The following is a 25526-nucleotide window of genomic DNA, read 5'->3' on the forward strand; positions in this document are numbered from 1 at the left end:
CAACAATACTCTATCCAGTTCTGAGAAGCTAACTGTAGACCTTCTCTTCCTCAAGCTCTCCCCAAAAAAACCTGAAAATATACTGCCTATTTCCTAACGAAAAAAAAAAAAAAGGGCAAGTATATGATTTACTTATAACTAAAGCACATATAGAAGTTAGAGCATTTGCCACTTTCCAACAACAACAATCTGGTATTCCCAGTGTCCCACGCTGATAAATTACCTCTTGTTTTCTGGATCGCGGGCCACCATGACAAAGGTTGCATCTAACACAGGGCTGTAAGTATCATCATGTAACTAAAACAGAACAAAGAAATCTAGTTTTAATCTCTACAAAAGTGACATTGTTTAACAGGCCACGTAGTTCATACTAATAATGCAATTAAGATGTTGTTTGCTTTCACATTTCACCCCTTTCCAGTTCTCTTGCAATGGACCTAAGACAAGAGAAGGGCTCAGCATAATATTCTATTTCAGCAGAACTGCCATGCAACTATTTAGCAATGATACAGGTTATACAATTAGTATAAAAAATGGCAACAACTCCAGTTACCATTTAGTTCCCACTTCCATTCCTAAACAACCCCATGGAAAAATACCACGACAACAAGCCATTATCACTGCAGACTGGCCTACCTAATGCCAGCACAGAGGAATGACACATTTAGCAACAGATAATCCCTTATCCACTAACAGTTCAACAGTACATACATTCTTTTTTAAGAGGTAAACTGGATCAAAACTGGGTTTTTGTATTTGTTTTTCTGAAGTGTAGAATGTATTTTGAACAATTCAATTGCCACATTAGCATTTTGTAATGGAGCTGGAAAAATAATTAATTGTGACTAATACATCATATTCATTGGCAGCTTTTCATTGAACAGTTACTAATAAATAATTTTTCCATTATTTAGCCAGGTATATTTTTTGTAGATCAATTGTACTCCAATTAAAGTATCTTATTTCAACACTGTTTCCAGTGATATTCATGAATTATCTGTCTTACAATGCTAAAACGTCAAGTTATTTTACACACTAGAACATATCAACACAGTACCTTGGAATATTAGTCTGAAATCAACAAGATGGCATTCAGTAAAGGCAAGTGCAAAGTACTACAGTTAGGAAGAAGGGACTTCAGCTGGACTACTGTATCCAGTTTTGGGCACCACACTTTAAGAAAGATGTGGAGAGACTAGGAGAGCAATAAAAATGATAAGGTTTACAAAACCTGACCTCTGAGGAACCATTAGAAAACTGGGCATGTTTAGTCTTCAGAAAAGAAGACAGGGGGTGGGACCTGATAATGGTTTTCAAATATGCTAAGGGTTGTCACCCACAGACTCAGAAGCTTCAAGGCCAGAGGGGACCATCAGAATCATCCAGTTCTCCTCCTGCACACTGCAGGCCACAACCACACCCACCCATTACTGAGGTAGGCCCATAACCTCTGGCTGAGTTACTGAAATCCTTAAATCTTGATTTAAAGACTTCAAGTTACATAGAATCCACCATTTCTGCTAGTTCAAACCAGCAACTGATCCCTGCCCAACACTGCAGAGGAGACCAAAAAAACAGTCTCTGACCTGGGGAAAAATTTCCTTCTGACCCTAAATATAGTGAGCTGTTAAACCTTGAGCACGTGGGCAAGATCCACTGGCCAGACACCTGGAAAAGAATTCTCTGTAGTAACTCAGAGCTCTCCCCCTCCAGAGTCCCATCTCCAGACACTGGAGATATTTGCTAACAGCAGTAGCAGACGGGCCATAGGCCATTGTAGGCAATCTCATCATACCATCCCCTCCATAAACCTACCAGTCTTAGTCTTAAAACAAGTTAGGATTTTTTCCCCCACTATTTCCCTTGGAAAGCTGTTCCAGAACATCACTCCTCTCATAGTTAGAAACCATCTAATTTCAAGACTAAACTAACTGATGGCTGATTTATATCCCTTTGTTCTTGTGCCAGCAGTGGCTCTTAACTCAAATAACTACTCTCCCTTTCTGGGCTGTTACAAAGAGGATGGTGATCAATTGTTCTCCATGTCCATTGAAGGTAGGACAAGACATAATCTGAAGCAAGAGAGATTTAGGTTAGAGCTCAGGGATAACTTTCTAACTATAAGGATAGTTAAGCTCTGGAATAGGCTTCTAAGGGAGGTTGTGGAATTCCCATCATTGGAGGCTTTTAAGAACAGGTTAGACAAACACCTGTCTGGGATGGTCTAGGTTTACTTGGTCCTGCCCCAATGCAGGGGACTGGACTAGATGACCTCATGAAGTCCCTTTCAGCCTTAAATTTCTATGATATCCCATTTCAATATCAATTCTAAACTCTTGCATTCTAATCTGGGTATCTTTTGATGTTAAAATAAAGAAGAAAAAATTTCCAAAAAGCAGGGAGGACACTTTTGTTGGAGGAGAAGAGGAGGGCTTATGGACTGCCACATTGCATTAGACCAATGGTCCATCCTATCTCCAACAGTACCAGATACTTCAGTGGAAGACATAAAACACCTACCATAAACAACTATGCTTTGGAAAGGAGAAAACAGGGAAGTATATTCTTAATCTTAGACTGCTGGTAGTCATTTAAGTCCTGAAGCACAGGGGTTGGTAGCCCTTCTAAAACAGATGATACCCTCAGTGTAATTTAGGTTTCTAACGTTATCACTCATAATTCCTTCTGAGGTGTCCAAGGTATCTTGGGAGAAATGAAAAGAAGAAATAGAAGTCACTGACCCCAACCTGAAGCATGTGCATCTTCACTTCCATTGAGGTCTTCCCAACCCAAGAAACATTTCCAGTGAATTTGATATCACAATCTGGGTATATGACCTTCTTGCACAAATCTAAAATATACGTGACAATGTGTTAGAGCAAGATAACTGAAGTTTAGTATTTAAAAAGCAAGGGTATGGATTCTCCTAGGCCACTTCACACTGAGTATCCAGCACAAAGTGGCCTTAAAATAGCTAGAGATGGCCAGTCAGTATTGCACCCAGTGCAGGGCAACTCTCTGCTGGTGGAAGAAGCTCAACCAGCTTCTATACCAGCCACCCCTCCTAACATCAGCATAAGGGGAAGAAGCAGCACAGAGAAGGAAACAGCAGGACAGGCTACAGTGAAGTTCCACTACACACCATCCTCCACTGGTGTAAGTGTCTTTCCCTGTATGGCTATAAACTGTCTCCCTGCAGATAAACCCAAAATGCAGCTCTGATGTGGTAAAGAATGAGGGCCACAGTGTTTCCTGTTCACACAGCAAATTTATTCTGGTATTAAATCAAGATTAGTTCTAGTTTATAATCATCAGCAATGGACTCAGACACACACTGTTGGTGTCACTTTTCAGCAAGATGGCAGCAGGTCATCATAATTGCCAATTACAATTAATCAATTGATCTTTTTTTAAAATCATTTAATAGATTATATATACAGTGAAAAGGGAAGAACTCCGCTCTATTTCCGGCTCTGCTATTAGGCTGCTGAGTGACCCTGGGACAGTCAACTTCACCTCTCTGTCCCTCAGTTTCCCCATCTGTACAATGAGGATAATGATATGGACACCCTTTGTAAAACACTTTGAGATCTACAGATGAAAAGTGCTATATAAGAGCTAAGTTGTTATTTTTTAAGTACCATTAGCGTGCTTGGTTACGTACTGTACAAAAATCAAAGCTGAGTCTCACTGCTATAAGCCTCTTTCGTGGAAGACAAGCAACACTGGCCTGTCAATATCTAAGAGACTGACTTGATTGATGCAAAATTGAATACAGAAACGCATGAAACATGAAATATTCACTTTTTTGGAAGGAAAGGCACCAGAAAAAGGCAGAATAGTATCTAAAAAGAAATGCAATATATCAGAATTAGCACCAAACAATTTCATGTAAACAAAGGAGAAAGATGTCAGTTTCTGCTGGAGATAAGCAGTTAATTACTAAGTGTTCATAGAAATGACCATCATTTTTCAGTTGATCAAATGACCACTTACCAATTTTATCCACCAAGGCAGTAACTATTGACAAAGGAGATCTCTGAGAAGCTTCATGTTTCGTGTGAGTGTAACAAATGAGAACTGTGGAGAGATCAAAGAGGTGGTCAGTTATCTGTTCTCCATATATTTTAAAAGGGATTTTAAAGAGTGGAACAAGCTTCACAATGTAGCCATTGTGATACAAAATGTAGGGCACATGTACAGTTCAAACAAAACCAAAGACAAAGAAGACTGCATCCTGGAGGGTTAATGACTAAAGTAATTTAATCTGCTTACAAAAAACTTTATTCACTCAGAGCAAGTTAATTTGGTCTGATCATTCAAGTATACTCACTCCTTAGATCAATTTCACATTGCACTGGATCATTTTAAGCTTTTGTACTGTTTTGACTTGATGGAGATTTTTGTAACTGACAGTATGCATACACTGCAAATAAAAATGTTTGTTCTTAACACAGGTTAGTTAGAATAGCAGTAACTCAGGTTAACAGCTTGAGTTCATCCCCAGGCTCCCCTTACAGGCTTTAATTCAAGCACCTAATCCAAGTTAAATGCCAAGTTGCCATGTCTTCATTGCTACTGTAACCTGAGATAGCTAACACAAGTTAAGAACACACCCTTTTTTGCTGTATAGCAGGATTGGGCAAACTTTTTGGCCAGAGGGCCACATCGGGGTTGTGCAACTGTATGGAGAGCCAGGGAGGGAAGGCTGTGCCTCCCCAAACAGCCTGGCCCCCACCCCCCATCCTTCCCCTCCCACTTCCTGCCCCCTGACTGCCCCCCTCAGAACCCGCAACCCATCCAACCTCAATAACAGCAAATTAACGTACTGAAATTAGTCTAATTCAACTTAAGACTCTCACTAGAACTAAGCTTTCAGACAGCTTTCTCTTCTGAACTGCTCAAGGCCATCAAAACATTAGTGATGCTCATTCATCTGATGACGAATGGCATGGTTTCAAAACTTTACACCTTCACATGAAAATTGGGTCCCACAGCTATGAATATTTCATAATTGGGTATATGACCTTCATGAACCAGAACCTTTACACAGTGGGCAGAACAGATACAAATCCCACAGTTGTCTGGTATCATTTTGAGTCCAAATATGTTCCCACACGTCTCTCAGCAACAAACCACCTCTTTTAGCAGCAAAACAAAAGATTAGAATCTCAGTGTCTTTAAAGGCTGGATGTGAATGATCCTGCACAAAAAGCAGTAAGAGAACCTTAGAATCATAGAATCGAAGGACTGGAAGGGACCTCAGGAGATCATCTAGTCCAGTCCCCTGCACTCATAGCAGGACTAAGTATTACCTAGACCATCCCTGACAGGTGTTTGTCTAACCTGCTCTTAATTTCCAATGACTGAGATTCCACAGCATCCCTGGGCCATTTATTCCAGTGGCAATGCTCTAAACCCTGAGCTACATCCCAAGTACCCTCAGCACAGGGTGGTGGTTAGTTCTGGCTGACAAGCAATGAGATGACAATCCAAGGCAGAAACTTCTATGCAGGCCCCAGCAAGAATTGAACTTGCAGCCACTTGTTTACAAGACCAATGGTCTAGCCCCTGAGTTACAGAGCCAGGTCCCTTGCTACTGCTTCAATGCTGATTTGTAAAAGGAAAGTCTGATTGAAAGACTTCCTCTCCTGCATCTCAGCACCACCTAATGCCTCTAGAGAAAGTTCAGGGACTGCTATATATGTGGTCTCACTCCCATACTAAACAACTCTTGCTTCTCCGCACTAGACAATTTCTACTGACACCCCTCTTCCCACTTTTCCACTCACATCCTGCTGTTTTTACGAGAGAAAAACATCCAGTTTAATACGAATTTCTATACCCTGCCTCCTTCCTTTTCCACCCTGCACACTGTCCGCCATAACTCAAGCATCCGACTCAGAAACACGCCTCTTATTCTCTTTCACTAATCTCTCCAAAACCTAGGAACTGCCATATCAAATCAGACCAGTGAGCCATCCAATCCTGGTACTGGCCATTCTTGAGGACAGGATACTTCAATGGAAAATGTAAAACACCTATAAAGGGACCTTCATTACCTGCCCCTGGGAGAATTTTTTTCCTACTTCCAGGCAGTTGGTGGTTCGTTTATGCCTTGAAACGTGAGGGACTCTCTCTTCTGATTTTATTTCCTGCTCAATGTAACTGTAGATTTTCTTCCTATAAAAGTCTATTTATGTATTTAATCCTACTAAGCTCTTGTATTCAATGACATCTAGTGGCAGAGAGTTCCACTGATTAGTTATGTATTGTGTAAGAAGTATTTCCTTTTACCAATTTTAAATGTATTGCAATTCAGTTTTATTGGGTATTCTCTTGTTCTTGTATTAACAGAAAAGGTAAAAAACTTAATTCTCATTGTGATGTTGCACTCCATATATTTTAGGAAATATGCTAATGAGTGTGAATGTAATGTAACTGGAATATACTTCATGCAAAAGGTCTCTTGTAAGGTATCATTACAAAGCTTATAATCTACTGAATGTGTTCATCCCATTTGTTTGCCTGTATTATTTCTATGTCTGAAGTTAGGAGAATAAGATATAAACTTGTATTACTGATGTAAACATGTTAAGTGGAAGCCATTAAGGGTGCTTCAGAATCAATGACTGTGAATGGGTTTGTTTACCTGCAAGCCTTCCTATGTATGTGTCTTCCAGCTACTAGGTAATGAAGGAGGTCTTACAGTGATCATGTCACCTGAACTGGAGTCCATCTTAAACCTGGTGCTTTTCCATTTAGAAGGAAGGGTGGGAACCCAGAGGGAGACACAAAGGATTCCCGCCTTGTGCGAAAGCTATAAAAGGGGGTGTAACAGAAAAAAGGGGGCTGCCAGTCATGAGAAATCCCCTGGTTACCACCTGAGCTGGGACTGACAAGGGCTGTACCAGGGGAAAGGAATGGGCCCAGACTAGGAAGGAGTCCAGTCTGTGAAAAAAGCTTATTGGAACAACCTGAAGGTGAGATTTTACTTGTAAACAGGTACTTGATGTATTGGGCTTAGACTTATGCGTTTTGTTTTATTTTGCTTGGTAACTTACTTTGTTCTGTCTGTTATTACTTGAAACCACTTAAATCCTATTTTTTATACTTAATAAAATCACTTTTGTTTAATTAACCCAGAGTAAGTGATTAATACCTGGGGGAGCAAACAACTGTGCATACCTCTCTATCAGTGTTAGAGAAGGCAGACAATTTATGAGTTTACCCTGTATAAGCTTTATACAGAGTAAAACGGATTTATCTGGGGTTTGGATTCCATTGGGAGCCAGGCGTCTGCGTGCTGGAGACAGGAGTACTTGGCTGAGCTGTTTTCAGCTAAGTCTGAAGCTTTGGAGGCATGGTTCAGACCCTGGGTCTGTGTTGCAGCAAGTTAGCATATCTGGCTCAACAAGACAGGGTTCTGGAGTCCCAAGATGGCAGGGAAAACGGGTTCAGAGGTAATCTCAGCACATCAGGTGACCGTCCAAAGGGAGTCTCTGTGACCGACCCCATCATACTCATCATCTCAGATCTCCCTGCTGCTCCCATCTTTACAATGCCTGAGCAGCCCAGCACTTCCTGAGGAGCAAATGCTCAAACTCTCCGATATTCGGTTTAGCCCTCTATTATTCTGCAGCAGAATATAGTGCTCCACTCTGGCTCCATTTGTCTCACATCAAGTCAGCCGACACATAACTACACTCAACCATGCACATCGTAACTTGGAAGATTCGACAACACCAGCTCCCCACATGAAGCAACATGACTCCTCCACACATACATCATCAGGCTGCTACAGACAGAATGGTTGACAAGATCAGAACAAACCCGGGACTAGTATACACACACCGCTTCGACCACCCAAGAGCATGTTTGCTGTCAAGGAACCCATTGTGAGGCCACTTGCCCTGCCTAGATTTCTCTGATGTTGAAGTGGCATGAAAAGTGGACATCAGAACCCAGGCTCGTGTAACTGACCTTACACATGTCCCTGGCTTTGATTTGCCACACCACTCATGGGCCTTTTTCAACCAATTTTGAATAGGCCAGGGTCAATATGAAACCAGCCTGCACACCGGGGGCCAACAGGATCCAACTTGGGGTCACAGCCAAAGACAGACAGCATCACAAATCACAGACAACTGCTCTCTGACCAGATTTGATGGTGGTCTGAAGGCTCTGTGCTTTGCTGATGAAGCTGCTGCACATTCTCTTGGCAAGCTCCAAATCCAATAAGAAGTCCCTGTTCCAGTTGACATGGCTGATGACTCCTTAGGCCTTGGCTACACTTGTGCGTTATACTGCAATAAAGCCTCTCAGAGCTCTCTACCTTATTCCCCGTCCACACTGGCAAGACACGTAGAGTGCTCTTACTCTCTGGCAGGAGCGCTCCTGGTACTCCACATCCCCAAAAGGATTAACAGCTGTTGCCTATTGGGTGAGACACTTCATTGCCAGTGTAAACAAGAAGTAAGAGTACAACACTCTATTTGACCACCAGAAACGTCTCATAATCCCCTTAACTGAAGTGGCCTCTCTTGTCTTTGTTGTGAACTCGGGATGCGGAAGTGCCCTTTCAAAACTCCGTTTTGAAGCGCTGGCTGCTTATCTGGTCTGAGAAAAAAAACAAACAGCTAATGTTTACTTTGAGTGAAGAGGGAGAGGCAGGATGGGGGGGGGTCTGAACTTACAAGACAGCATGCTGACACACTCTCAGCACCCCAAAAACCCACTCTCTCTCTCCCCACACTCCCTGTCACACTCCACCCCACCCCCATTTAAAAAGCACGTTGCAGCCACTTGAACGCTGGGATAGCTGCCCATAATGTACTGCTCCCAATGCAGCTGCAAGTGCTGCAAATGTGGCCATGCCAGTGCGCTTTCAGCTCTCAGTGTGGACAGACTGAAGCGCTTTCCTTAGTGTGCTCTCCGAAGGCTGGTTTAACTTAAAGCGCTGTACAGCTGCAAGCGTAGCCAAGCCCTTTGTCTGTGATTTCATGTTTTCCTGATTCTCATCCCCTCTGGTATTCCCATCAGTGGCTCCTGTTATTTCAACCACACCAGGCTAAACTGTGTAACCCGTGGGATGACTTCCAACCAACTCCTGACACTGAGGGGGGAGGAGGAACATAGACAGCCCTTTCCCAAGAGCATTTTTCTTCATAGCTTCCTATTCCATCTAAAACAAACCTCTTTTAGGAACATTTACCTGCATGCTACTCCTTAAAATTTGGCATAGGCAAGCAGCTGAGCCATTCTGCCTCTGGCTACTCCTTACCCCATTTTCCTCTCTTCCAACTGTATTAGATTTCCCTTCTTTGTTCTTCTGGAGGTTGTAGCACATCCTCACAGACAGAACACATCAGTATACTACAGTAAAAGCTGGGTTATCCGGCACTTTACCAACCAGAAAGCTCTATAAGCCGGCATTTCTGATCTTCATTGAAAGTGCGGTTTATAGTCCGGTTGGCACAAGGTCGGCAGGCTCCCTACCTGGCTCCAGGTGGAACCCCAGAAGTGGCGCTATGTCCCTGCTGCTCCTAGGTGGAGGAATGGCCACAAGGGGTTTGGAGTGCGGGAGGGGGTGTGGGGCGTGGGCTCTGAGAGGGAGTTTGGATGAGGGAGGGGGCTCAGGGCAGGGGCACAGGAGGGAGGAGGGGGGTAACATGTCCCTGCTGCTCCTAGGCAAAGGCGCAGCTAGGCAGCTCTTTGCGCTGCTTTCACCCCGCCCTGAACACGGGCCAGCCAATGGGAGCTGCAGGGGCAGCACCAACAGGCGGAGGCACTGCGCAGAGCCGCCTAGCCATGCCTACGCCTAGGAGCAGCAGGGACATGTCACCGCTTGTGGGGAGCCGCCTGAGGTGAGCGCTGCCCGGATCCGGCACTCCGCAACCTCTCCCATGCCCCAACCCCCTGCCCCGAGTCCCCTCCCGCACCCAAACTCCCTCTGAGAGCCTGCCTCCCTCTTATTTAACCAGAATTTTTTAATTACCAGCACCCCCCCCCCAACATACCGGATAACAAAGCTTTTACTGTATATTGTTCTGAAGTAATTCATTCCAAACAATACAATAGCTACATCTTCAGACAGACATTTGTTATCTCTTGTTCTAACACAGTAACAGTAGATTTGCATTAAACATAGATATAGTTACATACCTCCTAAGCTGTCAAGATCTTCAAGAATTCTTCCAAACCTAGGACATAAATAATGAGAATTCAACTACATTAACAGTAGATAAGCAATTTTTATTTTTCCATATCCATAAAATGATTGCCTTGTTACCTCACACTATTATGTACATTCAGATATTTTTCTCTTAATTCAGGTTGACTTCCTAGAGGTAAAATAACCTCTATGTAGCTATCATTCATTTTCCTAGGTGGCAAGTCTTCCTGCTGTTTGGCCAATAGACTATGTAGGTCTTTTCTTTCATGCATTGCTTGCACATGGTCACTGGGAAGAAAAGAAATTGAGATCAGCAGCAGAATACAGGATGCAACTCTCCCCAAAATACGCCATGCTGTAGATCAATGTTTAAAAAATACAAAAACAAACAAAACAGCAGCAGTCAGAAAAAAGTATATATTATACCAGGGATCACATGTCATGAGAGGAATAGAGACGTACAACACATCGCAATCAGAAATGTTAAGAGTAAACTATGTGCAAACTCTTAAGGAACAGGATGCGATGGTTTTATCAAATAAAATAGCATACTTTGTACAAGAGAGTTAAATAAAAATATATGTCCAATCCTGAATGATGCAAAGCTGTTTAAAAAAAAAAACCTGCACTGCTTTAAAGAACACTTGATTTCAAATACTTTATTTTAAGGAAACATAATTTAACCTAATGATTTTTGTACAGATTCTTATGGCTCACATTTACTATAGCCCAACTCTTCCAACATAAAAAAAAAATCTATTAAACTTACTAGGTTCCAATTATCACTTTACAATCTGCCTTGGAGTAAGTAGACCAGAGAGGGAACTATGTCTCAGTTGCTATTCCCTTCTCAGTTCTTCTCCCTACTCCCCACCAGCACTTTGTTCCAGGAGAAAAGTAACCTGCCAGTGTTCTACACCAACAGCAGTTTACTTTCCCGCCATACCAGCTCACCTGTGCTGGCCAGCACATTGATGGAAGGTGAAAACCAAATCTATCCATTCCCCAAGCCATCTATGCAGAAAAAGGCACACTGCTCCTGCAGAGGGTGCTCTCTCCACAACGTGGTCATCCATGAGGCAAGTAGCCTGTACAGGGGAATAAGGAGACACCTCATCCCACCTTACTTCCCTGCAGAGATGCAGATGGCAAGTAAAACTCTTGCTCTAAACATCACTCCTTACATGAGCTCAGACGTTCCCTCCTCTTAAAAGTGTAACCTAACTTTAGAAGAGTTATAATATATATGATTTCTAAAGTCAATACTAAATCTATATAACAAATGGGTATTAAATCCGTTAAACCTAAGAGAGTTCAAATATAATGCTGAAGATATTCTCTAAAACACTAACCTGTTTCTTGGACCAGGCACAGCAAAACTTTTTTTTTTTTTAATTATCACAATGGATCTATACCACTCACATATGTGCAGCATGATCCTTTGTGCATGTTATAATACAGTACTATGCACCATTGTGCATAGCGGAGTTGGTCCCAAGTTATCTCACAAAAGTTTGGGGATGGGTTTTTTTTGACTGAAAAATGCCGTTTCAAATGCAAAACCCCTGTTTTCCGGTGGGGGGAGGGGGGGGAGAGAGAGAGCGTGCGCACAAGAGATCTTTTTCCCCCTCACCAAAACCCATTTTAAAATGTTTTCAAAAAATATTAAAAGATTTCTTTGATAGAACATATTAATCAACCAAAAATTTCACAGAATATTTTGAGGGAAATAAAAACTTTCACTGCTTTAAAAATACTGTGAAATGTTATTTATTTTTCGACCAGCTCTAGTGCATATCAGAGTTCACAGAGCAGAGAAGAAGTTACAGTTCCTACCCCAAAGGGTCTACATTCTAAGTTACACAGCTGTACAGACATGGAATACACCAAATTGCTAAGTGAAGATGCTCTATTCTTTAGTTTCTGTGGATTTCTCTCTAGGTTGGACTATTAGTGAAACGTTCCAGGGAAGAGGCAAAGTTTTAAAGGAGAGGTCTAAATGAAATTGATAGTTACAGGTGCAAATTCAACAGTCCATAAACCTGTAGGAATTGAACAAGAGATCCAATTATATTCTGTTCTCCACCCTACTCCTACATTGAACTTTTAATAGACATATTAAAATCTCCTTTGAAGTCAATGGCAAAACTCCTATTGCCTTCAAGGAAGCCAGGCTTTCACCCCTAAAAGTTTTAGAAAAATTCACTTTCATTTACATAGATGAAAATATTAGGGGTTATGCTGTCTATAATATATGATAAGGAAATACTATTCCTCAAAACCATCAATATTTTTAAATGCTGCAGTACTATTCTTAAAATATTATACAAATACTCCATCCATGTATCAACTGCTAGGTGACAAACATTCGCAGAAAGGAAATCTTGTATTTCTGAATTAGCTAAACATAGGATCAAGCACAATCATCTAATACTATAACAAGTTTCCTCCAAAATGGTCCAACCCCTGTATCACTCATTATAAAAGCCATGTGTAGACTTTTCACATCAGCAAAATTGATACAAACAGCCATTAAGTAGAGAAGAATCTTGCATGTGTTCTGTGGTCCAGTACATGCAGCCCTACGGTTAGACATACAAGAATCTTAAAACCCAATCCAACTCCCATTGAAGTCAACGTGTTTCTATTGACTTCCACATGTTGAATCACATCTGTAATCTGGATTATATAAATATATTTAGTTATATATACACATACAACAGCACAATAGAGTTGATGTAAACGGTCTATCAATTTTTGCAGTTCATTGGGTAAGAAGAGTGTGTTCATAATCTCAAAAATACTATAAACCCTACATGTACAAACAAGATAGACGGATCTCATAATGTAAAATGGCATTGATTTCCACAAGAGATTCAGGAACCATGAATCACCATTAAATTACAACAAACTTAGGGTATATCTACACTGCAATCAATGGGTATAATTGCAGCTCACGTAACCATACTTTAGCTAGCTTAATCTGGCTAGTATGGTACCAGAGCAGTGAAGATGAGATGGCATGTGCTTCAGAGTGGGCTGTACAAGCCTGCCCAGAACGCTGGGTAATTATTTACACAGCAAGCCAGCAACTTTAGCCACTAATTCAGAATTCAAAAGCTGTCAGTTTTCATTGTTTCCTCCAGCCTTAGCCAGGTGTTTTCCCACAGGTTAGCTGTATAATGCTGTTAACCTCCATTGCTGTGAAAGGGAGCTCTCTCAAGGGTATCAGAAATGAAAGACAAATACATTCATGTACACTGTACCTCCAGTTGGTAGAAGCTCCCACTATAGCCCTCAATCTGCTTCGCACTGAAACAAAATCAAAGCAAATCAGTTAAGTGACAAATGTGAAGTTGCCTGGTGCTAAAAGGTGCAATCTTCATCCCAAGAACAGGAAGATCAAGCAAAGTCATTCAAACAGTGGCTTGAAAACTAGATATTGTTGGCCAAATTCACTGCTGGTTTTAGTAGGTATATCATGATCTTGAGATGAGTTAACAAGACTCTCCACAGTTTAATAACGTAATTAACCTGGATACTTTTTATCTTAGTAACATGATTTTGTAACCAGTTGTGTACAGCAAGAACCAAGAGAAAATGCCTTCAGAAAATTTACTAATGCAAATGCAAAAGTTGTTAGAATGCTGAATAACTGAAAAAATGTGGCAGATCAATATCAACCTGAGGAATCAGAATATGGGGCCATTTCAGCCTAAACACAAATAAATCCTGGCTAATTCACAGACTGACAAGAGGTAAGACAAACCCAAAAGGGAACAGTGCAACTGAGGAAAAAAGGAAAATTTCTCTTTTTTAATCAATAATTTCCAAACAAGGACAGGCAGGGTCAAGTATACTGGCTTTCGCAAGCAGGGACTCGTCTCCCTTTATGTAGAAATGCAGCTCTTAGCTGGGCTTACACCAGGGCCGCAGTGCGTCTGAGGGATGTGCTGGCTGCCGCTTCCTGCAGCCTCCATTGGCCTGGGACTGCGGACCGCGCCAGTGGGAGCCGCGATCGGCCGAACCTGCGGACGAGGCAGGTAAACAAACCGGCCAAGCCAAAGTGCCAAAGGTTGCCTATTCCTGGCTTACACACAGTCAGCCAATAGTACTTCTACCATTGCCTGCACCAGTGAAACAGCTCTAGCATCTGTGTGAGGATGTGAGATTTCTTTAAATTTTGGGTGAAAAGGCAGATTAATGGTTCTGTTCTTTTCTCATTTGGGACTGCCAAGTTAATGCTAGGTCTACTCAAATCTACAGACTCTACGCTGTGAGTTTTAGTTTGGTATATGCACGATGTGGTCAGTGCCTGAACTCATCCAGCAACAGTTCATAAATTTCAGACAGACAATGACATGAAGCAGTTTACACAAGCAGGGCAACCTTGCCTCCTTATCAAAATTATTAGAAGGAAGAGAGAGAGGATTTTAAATTATGAAGACAGAATTAAGAACACATCAGGGAACAGCTACATAAAGAACACTAGCAAGACACAGATTCAGCCACTGATAGCACAGCAGCTGATCCTTCACATTTTTTATACAAGGCAAATTAAAATTATTACACATAGTCTTGCTTTGCACATTCCAGACTGAACACTCAAGCTATTTGTATTAACAATTATCAAAAGTATATTTCGGATTAAGGAAAATTCCATGACTAATTTTACACCAATAAACCTTAACCAAAATAAATGCTTAAAAATTAACTAAATTAAATTAAGCCTCATCAGTGGCCTCTTTATATAAGAGCTACTCCACTGAACTCAATTAAATTCCACTCATGGAGCCAGCAGTGAACTTGCCCTAATATCCATTAGAGTAAAGCAGCATTAGAATGAACAACATCACAGCATCTACAACCATTTTTGTACTACTGTGCAAACTGAAAGAAAAATAAATGTTTTCGCCTAGAATTTCTGTATCTTGATTTGAAGAGAAAGTTGTAGCCATTTCTAATTGTAAAGAGAGCGAGGCAATAAACTATTAATGACTTAATCCCCAATTTTGCAGATTTACATGTGCAAGTAGTCCCATTCTCTTTTGTGCAACTATTCACAGATTTAAAACACACAAGTGTTTGTAGGGTAGAAGGTTTAGTACTTTCATTTTGATTATGCAAAATGTAAAAGGAAAATGTGCATAATGAATATTATTAAAATGTGAGCAAACCAAATCCAAATTTACAATCCAAAACCAAATCCAATTTACAGATTTAAAAACAAACACTTTCAGAATTTGTTTAGTGAGTAAATTCTATTATTCATCTACTCCCTTCTTCATTTAACAGGATTTCAAGCAATTAGAGATAACGCTCCCTAAACTTTCATACCTGATTTACTATTTTGTTATATTACACACTCTAATCGCTTAACAGTATAAAATATTAGTAAGCCATCCATGAAATCAATTGCTTTATTTGTGACAGAAATGTTATGAGATCACGAATGGGAGGGGAGGTTCCTATGAATCAGTGGTTCCCAAACTGGGCCTCACAAAATGTTACAGTGGGTTCTTGGGAAAAAATTCCCAAATGGCAGACAGAACTGTCCATAGGGACCCCGGGCAGCATGGGGCTGGCAGCCCGGAGCCCCTGGACTTCCAAGTGCTAAGCAGATCAAAGCAATCGTATCTACCACACTGAGGAGATTTAAACTTCATAACTCCTTATAAGAAATGGAAAAGGAGGTGGATATTTTTTGCTGTTTTTAAAATAAATAGCTAGTACGGTTTTTAAAATTATTACAAAGAACAAGTTTAAGCTTTGTTGTAACATGAGTTGTTTGCCTGGACTGCTCAAGATCTGAATGCTTGTGCTTTGAGTTGGCTTCTTAAATACCTTTATGCTGTTTCACACCTGATACTCCTTGATGAAACATAAGAGCCTTGTCTTATAACAGGCTTATTCAAAGTGATACAAACTATGAAGGATGAGAGAGGTAGCTGTGTTAGTCTGGATCTGTAAAAGCAGCAAAGAGTTCTGTGGCACCTTAGTCTATAAGGTGCCACAGAACTCTTTGCAAGCTATGAAGGGGAGATCTTGGAAGTGTGTTGCCGTTTTCATAATTTAATAAAAATACTGTAATGATAAATAATAATAAATAGTGTGTAATAAGCATATCATAAAAATAAATTTTATATTTCCAAGATCACTGCTTTTTATAATTTATACTCAGGTAAAGGAGAAAATCCCTGGATATATTCATTTTTAGAAGGGGATTCGTGAGACCTAACATTTTAGTGAAAGGGGTTCACAGGTTGTTAAAGTTTGGGAACCACTGCTATGAGTCAATCCATATGACCATGTGGGCCACAATATACAAAAGTTTGAGCATCCCTGCTATAGTGTACTAATAAAGTGATGCTGCATCAGTTTCAAACTCTTTGTTGCAGCTCCACTGTAACAGTATTCACTCAAACCAGAAAAGGTTTTCTAACCACAAAAAACCCAACACTAAAGCTGTTTAGTATAAATACAAATTCTATGAGTTCCTCAGATCAAGAGAGAATATTGTAAACAGCAATGAAAGTGAAAGCTGAGCTGGCTCTACAAGGGATGGTATCAAGATACAGATTTCTTCTAATTTGAACAGATGGAAATTTAAAGTAGCCTCAGAGACAGCTGGCAGCTAGGAAAACAAACCCTAATGTTTCAGTGCATGTAGAGACTTTTGCACAATGTACAAGAAATAGGCTGTTTGAAAAACAGAGTACGGAAAATAGTTTTCTATCAGCACAGAGAACTCTCCCGCCGACATAGTTCTGTCTACATCGGTGCTTGGTTCGGTATAACTTACGCTGCTCAGGTGTGTGGATTAGTCACACCCCAGAACACCGCAAGTTATACTGAAGTAACCCTGTAGTGTAGACAAGGTCAGAAAGTTTATGAAGACAGCAAGCCCATCCCTGGAATCAAAAAGGTTAAGAAACACTGCCCTAGAGAATGTGAAGGTAATCAGAGGCTAAGACTGTTAACAGTATTTACTGGCAAAGAATCCTGTGGCACCTTATAGACTAACAGACGTTTTGGAGCATGAGCTTTCGTGGGTGAATACCCACTTCGTCAGATGCAAGACATCCGGTTGCATCCGACGAAGTGGGTATTCACCCACAAAAGCTCATGCTCCAAAACGTCTGTTAGTCTATAAGGTGCCACAGGATTCTTTGCTGCTTTTACAGATCCAGACTAACACGGCTACACATCTGATACAAGTATTTATTGGATGCACTGAAATCTAATTTCCATTAGGAGTGAGAGTAAGCTTGCCATTCGTTTCAAGTAAGTTACACAGCAGTATTCCCCAAACAAAGCTCCATATTGTGCCATCATTTTTTAAGCAGACCTTGCTATTGATTTCAGTGGGAGTTGCAGGTACTCAGCACATCTGAAAATCAAAGTTTTTATTTAGATGTCTAACTGAGGCTTTAGGAGTCTAACTTTAGGCAGCCAACTTGGAAAATGTTGGCTTGGGTCTTTCAACAAAAGCAGAGTAGAGTTGGTATGTGGCATCTCTTTAAATTATCAACATTGCTTCAAATACCAAGTCAAAGATTTTCAAACTTGAGTCCTTAAAGTTAGGCTGCTAAATCCATATATAGGGCCCTAAATAAATAGCCTGAATTTTCAAGAGTATTGATTGGTTACAATTCCTATTGATTTCATTGGAAGATACAGGCACTCAAAACGTTTCAAAAGTCAGGCTGCTTAAATTCCTAAATATGGATATTGGAGCGTGAATTCAGGCACCTAAGTTGGAAAAACTTATTCCAGGGCTTTCCTGAGTATATTTCTGTTTATACTTTTTGGGTCAAATCCTGCAATCTCTACTTAGGTAAAATTCTTATTTATGTCAATGGGAGATTTACATGTATAAGAACTGCAGGATCTGTGCCTTAAAATATAATGGTTTTATTACCTGCAGATTTTTTAAAAACACAAGTGATCTAGCATGCCCTTATATCAATCAGCACATTGTATATATGTCCTGTGACAATATTTCTACCAGTGAGATTGAAACCACTCACATATCACAGTAAACAGTTTTAATGACCACAAGGATGACTTGTGAAAGCTGACAGAGAAAAATATTAGTTTTTGTTTTTCATGAATCCTCAAGTAAAGTTAGATAGTAGCAAGATAGGCTTGAAGCGGTTCTGTAAATATTAAAATGCATGCTGATTACCACCACACACCATTATTCACATGAATGGGTAAGTGTCCTGTGGAGTGGAAAAAACAAGTTAGATAGTCAATACCACCATAAAACAAGGAAAAAGAGTACACTTCTAGTCACGGGTTGTCTGGTTATTTTTCCCCTTCAAATTCCACTTTGCACATGCACATTAGTATCTAATTGTAGGCAACTTGTCTTCATTCAGTTACATGGTTCATTTTAATATTAATTTTTGTTAAGTACCAGTAATGGCAATAGTCCCTTCCTGCCCGGAAGAGCTTATAATCTATGACCATGATCCTGCAAACATTTATGTACATGTTTAACTTAACACATGTGAGCAGCCTCAAGGATCAAGGCCTCAACAGATGTAAATGGGGAAGAAAAGATGCAATAAATAGGTAAGAGGAAGGAATAACAGTATTTTTTTTGGAGAGTTGCAGGGGGGGGAGGATGATCTTTAATGTGTTGTTTGGTTCACCTCTTATGAGGATACAGAAGAAGTGAGCTTTTTTTGTTTTTTTTAAACAGACGGGATTTGAATGGAGGTCAGTGATATGGAAAAACAAGTTGGGGTGAGCATCCAGCACTTAGGAGACAGCTTGGAAAAATAGATTAATACAATGAATGGGAATGAAAGAAGGACAAGTTATTTATATGTAGCAATGGAAGTCTGCATGGTGTTTTTACAGGCAAATAAAGTTACCGGTTTAGAGTAGAACCTCACTAAGCAGTAAGTGTTATAATATACAAACCATCAATTGCTCCCCATTTCTCAGTAAATAACCAATAACAGAGTGCCCCTAGAAGCTTTTACAAAAATGTACTGTACTGTATTACTAGCTGGTACTGTTATAGCTAAATCTAAAATTACAATCACAGTAAATGAACCAAGTACAATTTTCATTAAATACAACATGTGGTATCCTGCTTTTCTTCCCCTCCTCCCCACCCTTCAGTTATGTGTTTGCTCATTTACTAACACAAATCTCCAACATTCAGTAAGTCACAAGTAGTAACCCAGTCATTAGTACGAGAGTTTCTATTTAGAGAATGACTGAGGGATTAGACAGTATCAGAATCTCAGAGGAATTATTTGTGTCCCATTTCAGTCCCTTTGTTCTATTTTAATGTACATGTTAAAAAATAAGAATGGCCATACTGGATCAGACCAATGATCCATCTGGCCCAGTATCCTGTCTTCCAACAATGGCCAGTGCCAGATGCTTCAGAGGGTATGAAGAGAACTGGGCAATGTATCAAGTGATCCATCCCATTGTCCACTCTCAGCTTCTAGCAGTCAGAAGTTTACGGACACCAAAGCATGGAGTTGTGTCCCTAACCATCTTGGCTAATAACCACTGATGGATCTATCCTCCTTGAGCATATCTAATTCTTTTTTTAATCCAGTTATACTTTTGGCCTTCACCATAGCCACTGGAAACAAATCCCACAAGTTGACTGTGCTTTACGTAAAGACGTATTTCCTTTTGTTTTAAACCTGCTATTGATTTCATTGGGTGACCCTGGATTCTTGTTATGTGAAAGGGTAATAACACTTCCTTATTCACTTTCTCCACATCGTTTATGATTTTATAGACCTCCATCATATCCCCCTTTAGTTGTCTCTTTTCTAAATTGAACAGTCCCAGTCTTTTTAATCTCTCTTCATATGGAAGCTTAATCCTTAATCATTTTTGTTGCCCTTCTCTGTATTTTTCCAATTCCAACATGTCTTTTTTAGATGGAGCAAACAGAACTACACACAGCGTTCAAGGTGTGGGCATCCCATTGATTTATATAGGTGATAAGAAAATATCTTTAATGCCCCTCTCTCTTTCCTAATGGTTTCTAATTATATATATATATATATATATATACACATACACACTGCCGCTGCACATTGAGCAGATCCTTTCAGAGAACTAGCCACAAGCACTCAAGCAAGAGATCTTGGAGTCAAACAGTTAATGAAGACTCCTAGACTAATTGGAGGATTGAGCCAAAAGAAATCTAATCAGGTTCAACAAGGACAAGTGCAGAGTCCTGCACTTATGAAGGAAGAATCCCATTCACCGCTACAGGCTGGGGACTGACTGGCTAAGCGGCACTTCTGCAGAAAAGGACCTGGGGATTACAGTGGATGAGAAGTTGGATATGAGTTAACAGTGTGCCCTTGTTGCCAAGAAGGCTAACGGCATATTTGGCTGCATTAGTAGGAGCATTGCCAGCAGATCGAGGTAAGTGATTATTTCCCTCTATTCAGCACTAGTGAGGCCACATCTGGAGTATTGCATCCAGTTCCCTCTCCTCCCTCCCCCCCACCCCCCCAAAAGGATGTGGACAAATTGGAGAGAGTCCAGAGGAGAGCAATGGAAATGATTAGAGGGCTGGGGCACATGACTTATGAGGAGAGGCTGAGGGAACTGGGCTTATTTAGTCTACAGAAAAGAAGAGTGAGGGGGGGATTTGATAGCAGCATTCAACAAGCTGAAAGGGGGTTCCAAAGAGGATGGAGCTCAGCTGTTCCCAGTGGTGGCAGGTGACAGAACAAGGAGCAGTGGTCTCAAGTTGCAGTGGGGGAAGTCTAGGTTGGATATTAGGAAAAACTATTTCACTAGGAGGGTGGTAAAGCACTGGAATGGGTTACCTAGGGAGGTGGTGGAATCTCCTTCCTTAGAGGTTTTTTAAGGCCCAGCTTGACAAAGCCCTGAATGATGTAGTTGGGGTTGGTCCTGCTTTGAGCAGGGGGTTGGACTATATGACTTCCTGAGGTCCCTTCCAACCTTAATCTTCTATGATTTTGTATGTATAGTTGGAATTATGTTTTCCAATGTGAATTACTTTGGATTTATCAACATTGAATTTCATCTGCCTTTTTTTGCCCAAGGTGGGTAAGGTAATATCTTTTATTGCACAACTTCTGTTGGTGAGAGAGACAAGGTTTTGAATCACACATGCCCAATCACCCAGCTTTGTGAGATTCCACCTCACTGTTTACTCCTTTTTCCAGATCATTTAGGAATATGTTGAACAGCACTGGTCTCAGTAAAGATAGTTTACAGACCTCCACCATGAAAACTGACCATTTATTCCTAACCTTTGTTTCCTACCTTTTAATCAGTTACTGACCCATGAGAGGACTTTCCCACTTATCCCATGACTGCCTAGTTTGCTAAAGAGCCTTTGGTGAGGGATCTTATCAAAGGCTTTCTAAAAGTCCAAGTACACTATATTCACAGATCACCTTTGTCTACATGCTTGTTGTCATCCTCAAAGAATTCTAATAGATTGGGGAGGCATGATTTCCCTTTACAAAAACTGTGTTGACTCTTCGCCAACTTATCGTGTTCATCTATGTGTCTGATAATTGTGTTATTTACTACTGTTTCAACCAGTATTCCTGGTACTGAAGTTAGGCCTACTAGCCTGCAATTGCCAGGATTGCCTCGAGCCTTTTTTTTTTTTTTATGAGCATTACGTTAGCTATCCTCTAGTTGTTTGGTAAAGAGGCTGTTAACAGATAGGTTACGTTGCACAGTTAGTAGCTCTGCAGTTTCATATTAGAGTTCCTTCAGAACTTAGGTGAATACCATCTGGTCCTGGTAATTTATTACAGTTTAATTTATCAATTTGTTCCTAAACCACCTCTACTGACACTTCAATCTAGGACAGTTCCTCCGATAAATCATCTAAAAAGAATGGGTGGGATGTGGGAATCTCCCTCATATCCTTTGCAGTGAAGGCAGATGCAAAGAAGTCTTTAGCTTCTCCACAATGGCCTTGTCTTACTTGAATGCTCCTTCAGCATCTCAATCATCCAGTGACCCCACTGATTGTTTGACAGGCTTCCTGCTTCTGATGTACTTAAAAAAAAAAATTGCTGTTAGTTTGTGTGTCTTTTTGCTAGTTGCTTTTCAAATTCTTTTTTGGGCTGCCTAACTGTAATTATTATTTGCATTTACTTTCATTTTAAAATTAAAACATTAACACTTCATGTTTCATATTTAATTATTATAAATCTGATTAAAAACGGTATTTTAATATAAAATAATACTGATATAAGTGTTCATAATCCATGGTTCTGATCAGATTAAAGGATTTTCATATATAATTTCTTATGTATAAAAACTCTCAGCTTTTCTGGAGGATATTTCAGTTCTATTCCTCACTCTGTCCTCTTCTTGCCCATCCTCCCCCACCATCCATATGTCCCCATCCTACAGTTCCCCTCCATCCAGAACACATCCTCAGGGAAAAAGGAAAGGTGCCTTCCCAAAAAACAGACATGAGCTTTCCGCTTTTCTAGGCAAAAAGGACCACGCTGATACCCTGAACTTGTATGCTGCATTCACCCAGATTTACCATTAGTTCAACACGTGCAAGAATTTTACATAAAAGAAACTGTCAGGAACTAGATCTTAAATAATATGAACTACACTAAGGGATATACTCTTTACAATACATCCATGTCACTCCTTAATGGGAGTAGCATGTGAGTATTAGAACGAAAAGTACAATATACTGTATTTAATGTTAGCGAAGTAGATATTGTTATAAGAAAATGTAAAAATGCTTTCTCTGTGTGTTGTTGACATAGCTTTCAAAGGTTGTAAAGAAATCAGAAAGCTGGTTTGCATCCTACTTACAGTGGATTCTTGGTCTGTGTAGATAACTGGGCAAAGTGAAACAGACAATGTGTAATTTTTCTCGATAGATACAAGCAAGACAGATTAGGAAGGATAAACACTGACTGGACAGAACTAGTCAGCAACTCCAAGGCCATAACAAACAGATGTGTTCATTATTTCTTTCAACTGTTGTTGTACTGTTACATATGAAAGCAATGGTTAAATAAAAGATAGCTAAGGAGGTACCTGTTACTTTTTTATTTATTCTGCTAAAACTCTATTAGAAAACATATTTAGAATGGAATGTTTGCAGATTAGGTAGTTTAAATAATTTGTGCCCATGCAACATTACAAGACATAATATAAAAAATGCGTGTTTAACAAGGGGAGGTGGAGCAATGCAGGACTTACACGGATTGGACCAGATGCCAGAAATACCTAGTCCTGGAGCTATTCTCCTAGTAGGCTAACTTATCATTACATTATCCTGCTCTATCTACTTTACTTATGCGTTATGCTTGATTAAGGTGGTAATATATTGTCCTAACATTTTATTATTAAAGCATTAAACTAGTTAAGCTTAATAACTGATAAGGACAGTGCTTTTCACCCAACAGTATAAAGGAAAGAATAAAACCCTTTAATGACATGATCTTCCAAAATTCAATCAGTTATATTACCTTCAGACATGTCTGGAGGAGACTGGAAGCCATTAGTCATGGATGTCAGTGCCCTAGCCAGGAGAGAAGGAGCCTTCTTTACAGTACATCTGTAGATATGAAAGGAATTAAGCATCATTCAAAATTATTGCAGTGAAAACAAATGAGAAAGGTACACACTACTTCAGAGACTCATTTCATCATCTCCATAGAAGTTTTTTTCAAAAGGAACACAATAGTTTAGACATATAGGCGGAGTTGGCTAAACTGCAAATTGACACATGGAGAGAATTAGTAAAAGAGACAAATTTGCATTACTTGCACGGTAAAAATATTTGGGGGGGGGAAGAGGAAGAATAAAGCCAAATCAGATATGTTGTTTCCCCAATGTTTTCATAACATTATTTGGAAGAAGCTGTCAATGAAGCATATAAACAGTGACCAAGATTTTCAGAAGTGCTTCATGAGTTTAGGTTCCCAATCTGAGTCACCTTAAAAGGGGCTTGGTCAGCAGAGACTGCGGTTGGAAGTTAGGAGCCTACATACCTTGGTGGATCTGTGCCTCAATGTCTCTGTGCCTCAATTTATCCATTTGTAAAATAGGTATAGCAACACTTCTAAATCATTTTGGGATTCTTGGACATACCTAATATTTTTACTAAAGTGAACATGAGTTTAAATCATTTAAGGTAATATTAATTGGGAAAATGTAAAATTTACTGAAATAAAGGTTTTGTTTTATCGCAGTAAGATGCTAGTTTTAATTTGGAAAAGTAAAACAAACAACAAAGGAGGCTTATTGATATTAGTGAAAAAGCTATGTCATTTCAGGTCACTGTCTCACAGAGTGCAAGTTCCTTAACATTAGGGTGGATGCCTAGCACTGAAATCAACTGAAGTTAGGAGTCTAAATACCTTTGAGGATCTGGGTTTAAATGACTTCCTTAAGGTTACATACTCAGTCAGCACCAAAGTTGCTAGATTTTTTGAGTCTTAACTTCAAGTTTCATATTTTGATCACAAAGCAACATTGCTTTTTCTAATAAACTCATGATACATTGTTATTGATTTGTATTTGCATGTTCCCCATATTAATCTCAATAGGCCAGATATTCTATGATTCTTTAGGGACTATCAGGGTTGGAAGGGACCTCAGGAGGTCATCAAGTCCAATGCCCTGCTCAAAGCAGGACTAATCCCCAACTAAATCATCCCAGCCACGACTTTGTCAAGATGGGCCTTAAAAACCTCTAAGGAAGGAGATACCACCACCTCCATAGGTAACCCATTCCAGTGCTTCACCACCCTCCTAGTGAAACAGTTTTTCCTAATATCCAGCCTAAACCTCCCCCACTGCCACTTGAGACCATTACTCCTTATTCTGTCTGGTAAAATTCTCACTGCAATCCCCTATATTGTCGTGTCAAGGAACAGGGTTTGCCTGTCCTTCAACCTCCTGCAGAAATGGTCAGAGGGTTCACCTCAAAACTGGGTAAGCCTTCAGCATGTATAACAGGGCAGGGCTATCTACATAAAGATCATGTATTGCTACACCACTATGGACCCTGCACCTCTCTAGCTGATTTAACTAACATGACAGTAAAAACACTAGAACAATGGTCCCCAAACTGTGGGGCGTGCCCTCCTGTGGGGGACAGATGAACATTCAGGGAGCAGGGCCTGGGCCAGCCCCCATGGGGGGCAGGGAGGGAGCACCACCCAGTTCCACTCTGTCCCCAGCTCTTTTCCGGTCCAACCTCCAGCTGTGACCCCAGATCCTGGCTGCAGCTCTGCATCCAGCCACTGCCCTGGCTGCTGGCCCCAGTTGATGCCCCAGCCTCAGCCCCTGGCTCTCAGCCAGGCTGCAGCTCCAACCCTAGCCT

The 25526-nt window shown here is 40.4% G+C and overlaps 1 protein-coding gene across 7 annotated transcripts in view; it reads right to left on the reverse strand.

Moving 5' to 3' along the window:
• ACOT9 (acyl-CoA thioesterase 9) overlaps positions 1-25526 on the reverse strand; it is a 39748-nt gene that overhangs the window by 10499 nt on the left and 3723 nt on the right. For 2 of the 7 annotated variants that reach the window (XM_039520475.1, XM_039520472.1), the window contains exons 2-8: positions 23665-23753; positions 13441-13486; positions 10292-10462; positions 10165-10202; positions 3997-4080; positions 2742-2851; positions 224-297 (exon numbers count right to left, since the gene is read on the reverse strand). In XM_039520475.1, coding sequence (XP_039376409.1) covers positions 224-297; positions 2742-2851; positions 3997-4080; positions 10165-10202; positions 10292-10462; positions 13441-13486; positions 23665-23704 — 563 coding nt within the window. In that variant the 5' untranslated portion in view covers positions 23705-23753. Of the gene's footprint in view, positions 1-223; positions 298-2741; positions 2852-3996; positions 4081-10164; positions 10203-10291; positions 10463-11128; positions 11263-13440; positions 13487-18372; positions 18400-23664; positions 23754-25526 lie in introns of those variants that run through there. The other 5 variants (XM_039520471.1, XM_039520469.1, XM_039520474.1 and 2 more) reach the window with 5 other exon arrangements.

Source organism: Mauremys reevesii, linkage group 1, assembly GCF_016161935.1.
Source record: "Mauremys reevesii isolate NIE-2019 linkage group 1, ASM1616193v1, whole genome shotgun sequence".
In the NCBI taxonomy this organism is placed as follows: domain Eukaryota; kingdom Metazoa; phylum Chordata; order Testudines; family Geoemydidae; genus Mauremys; species Mauremys reevesii.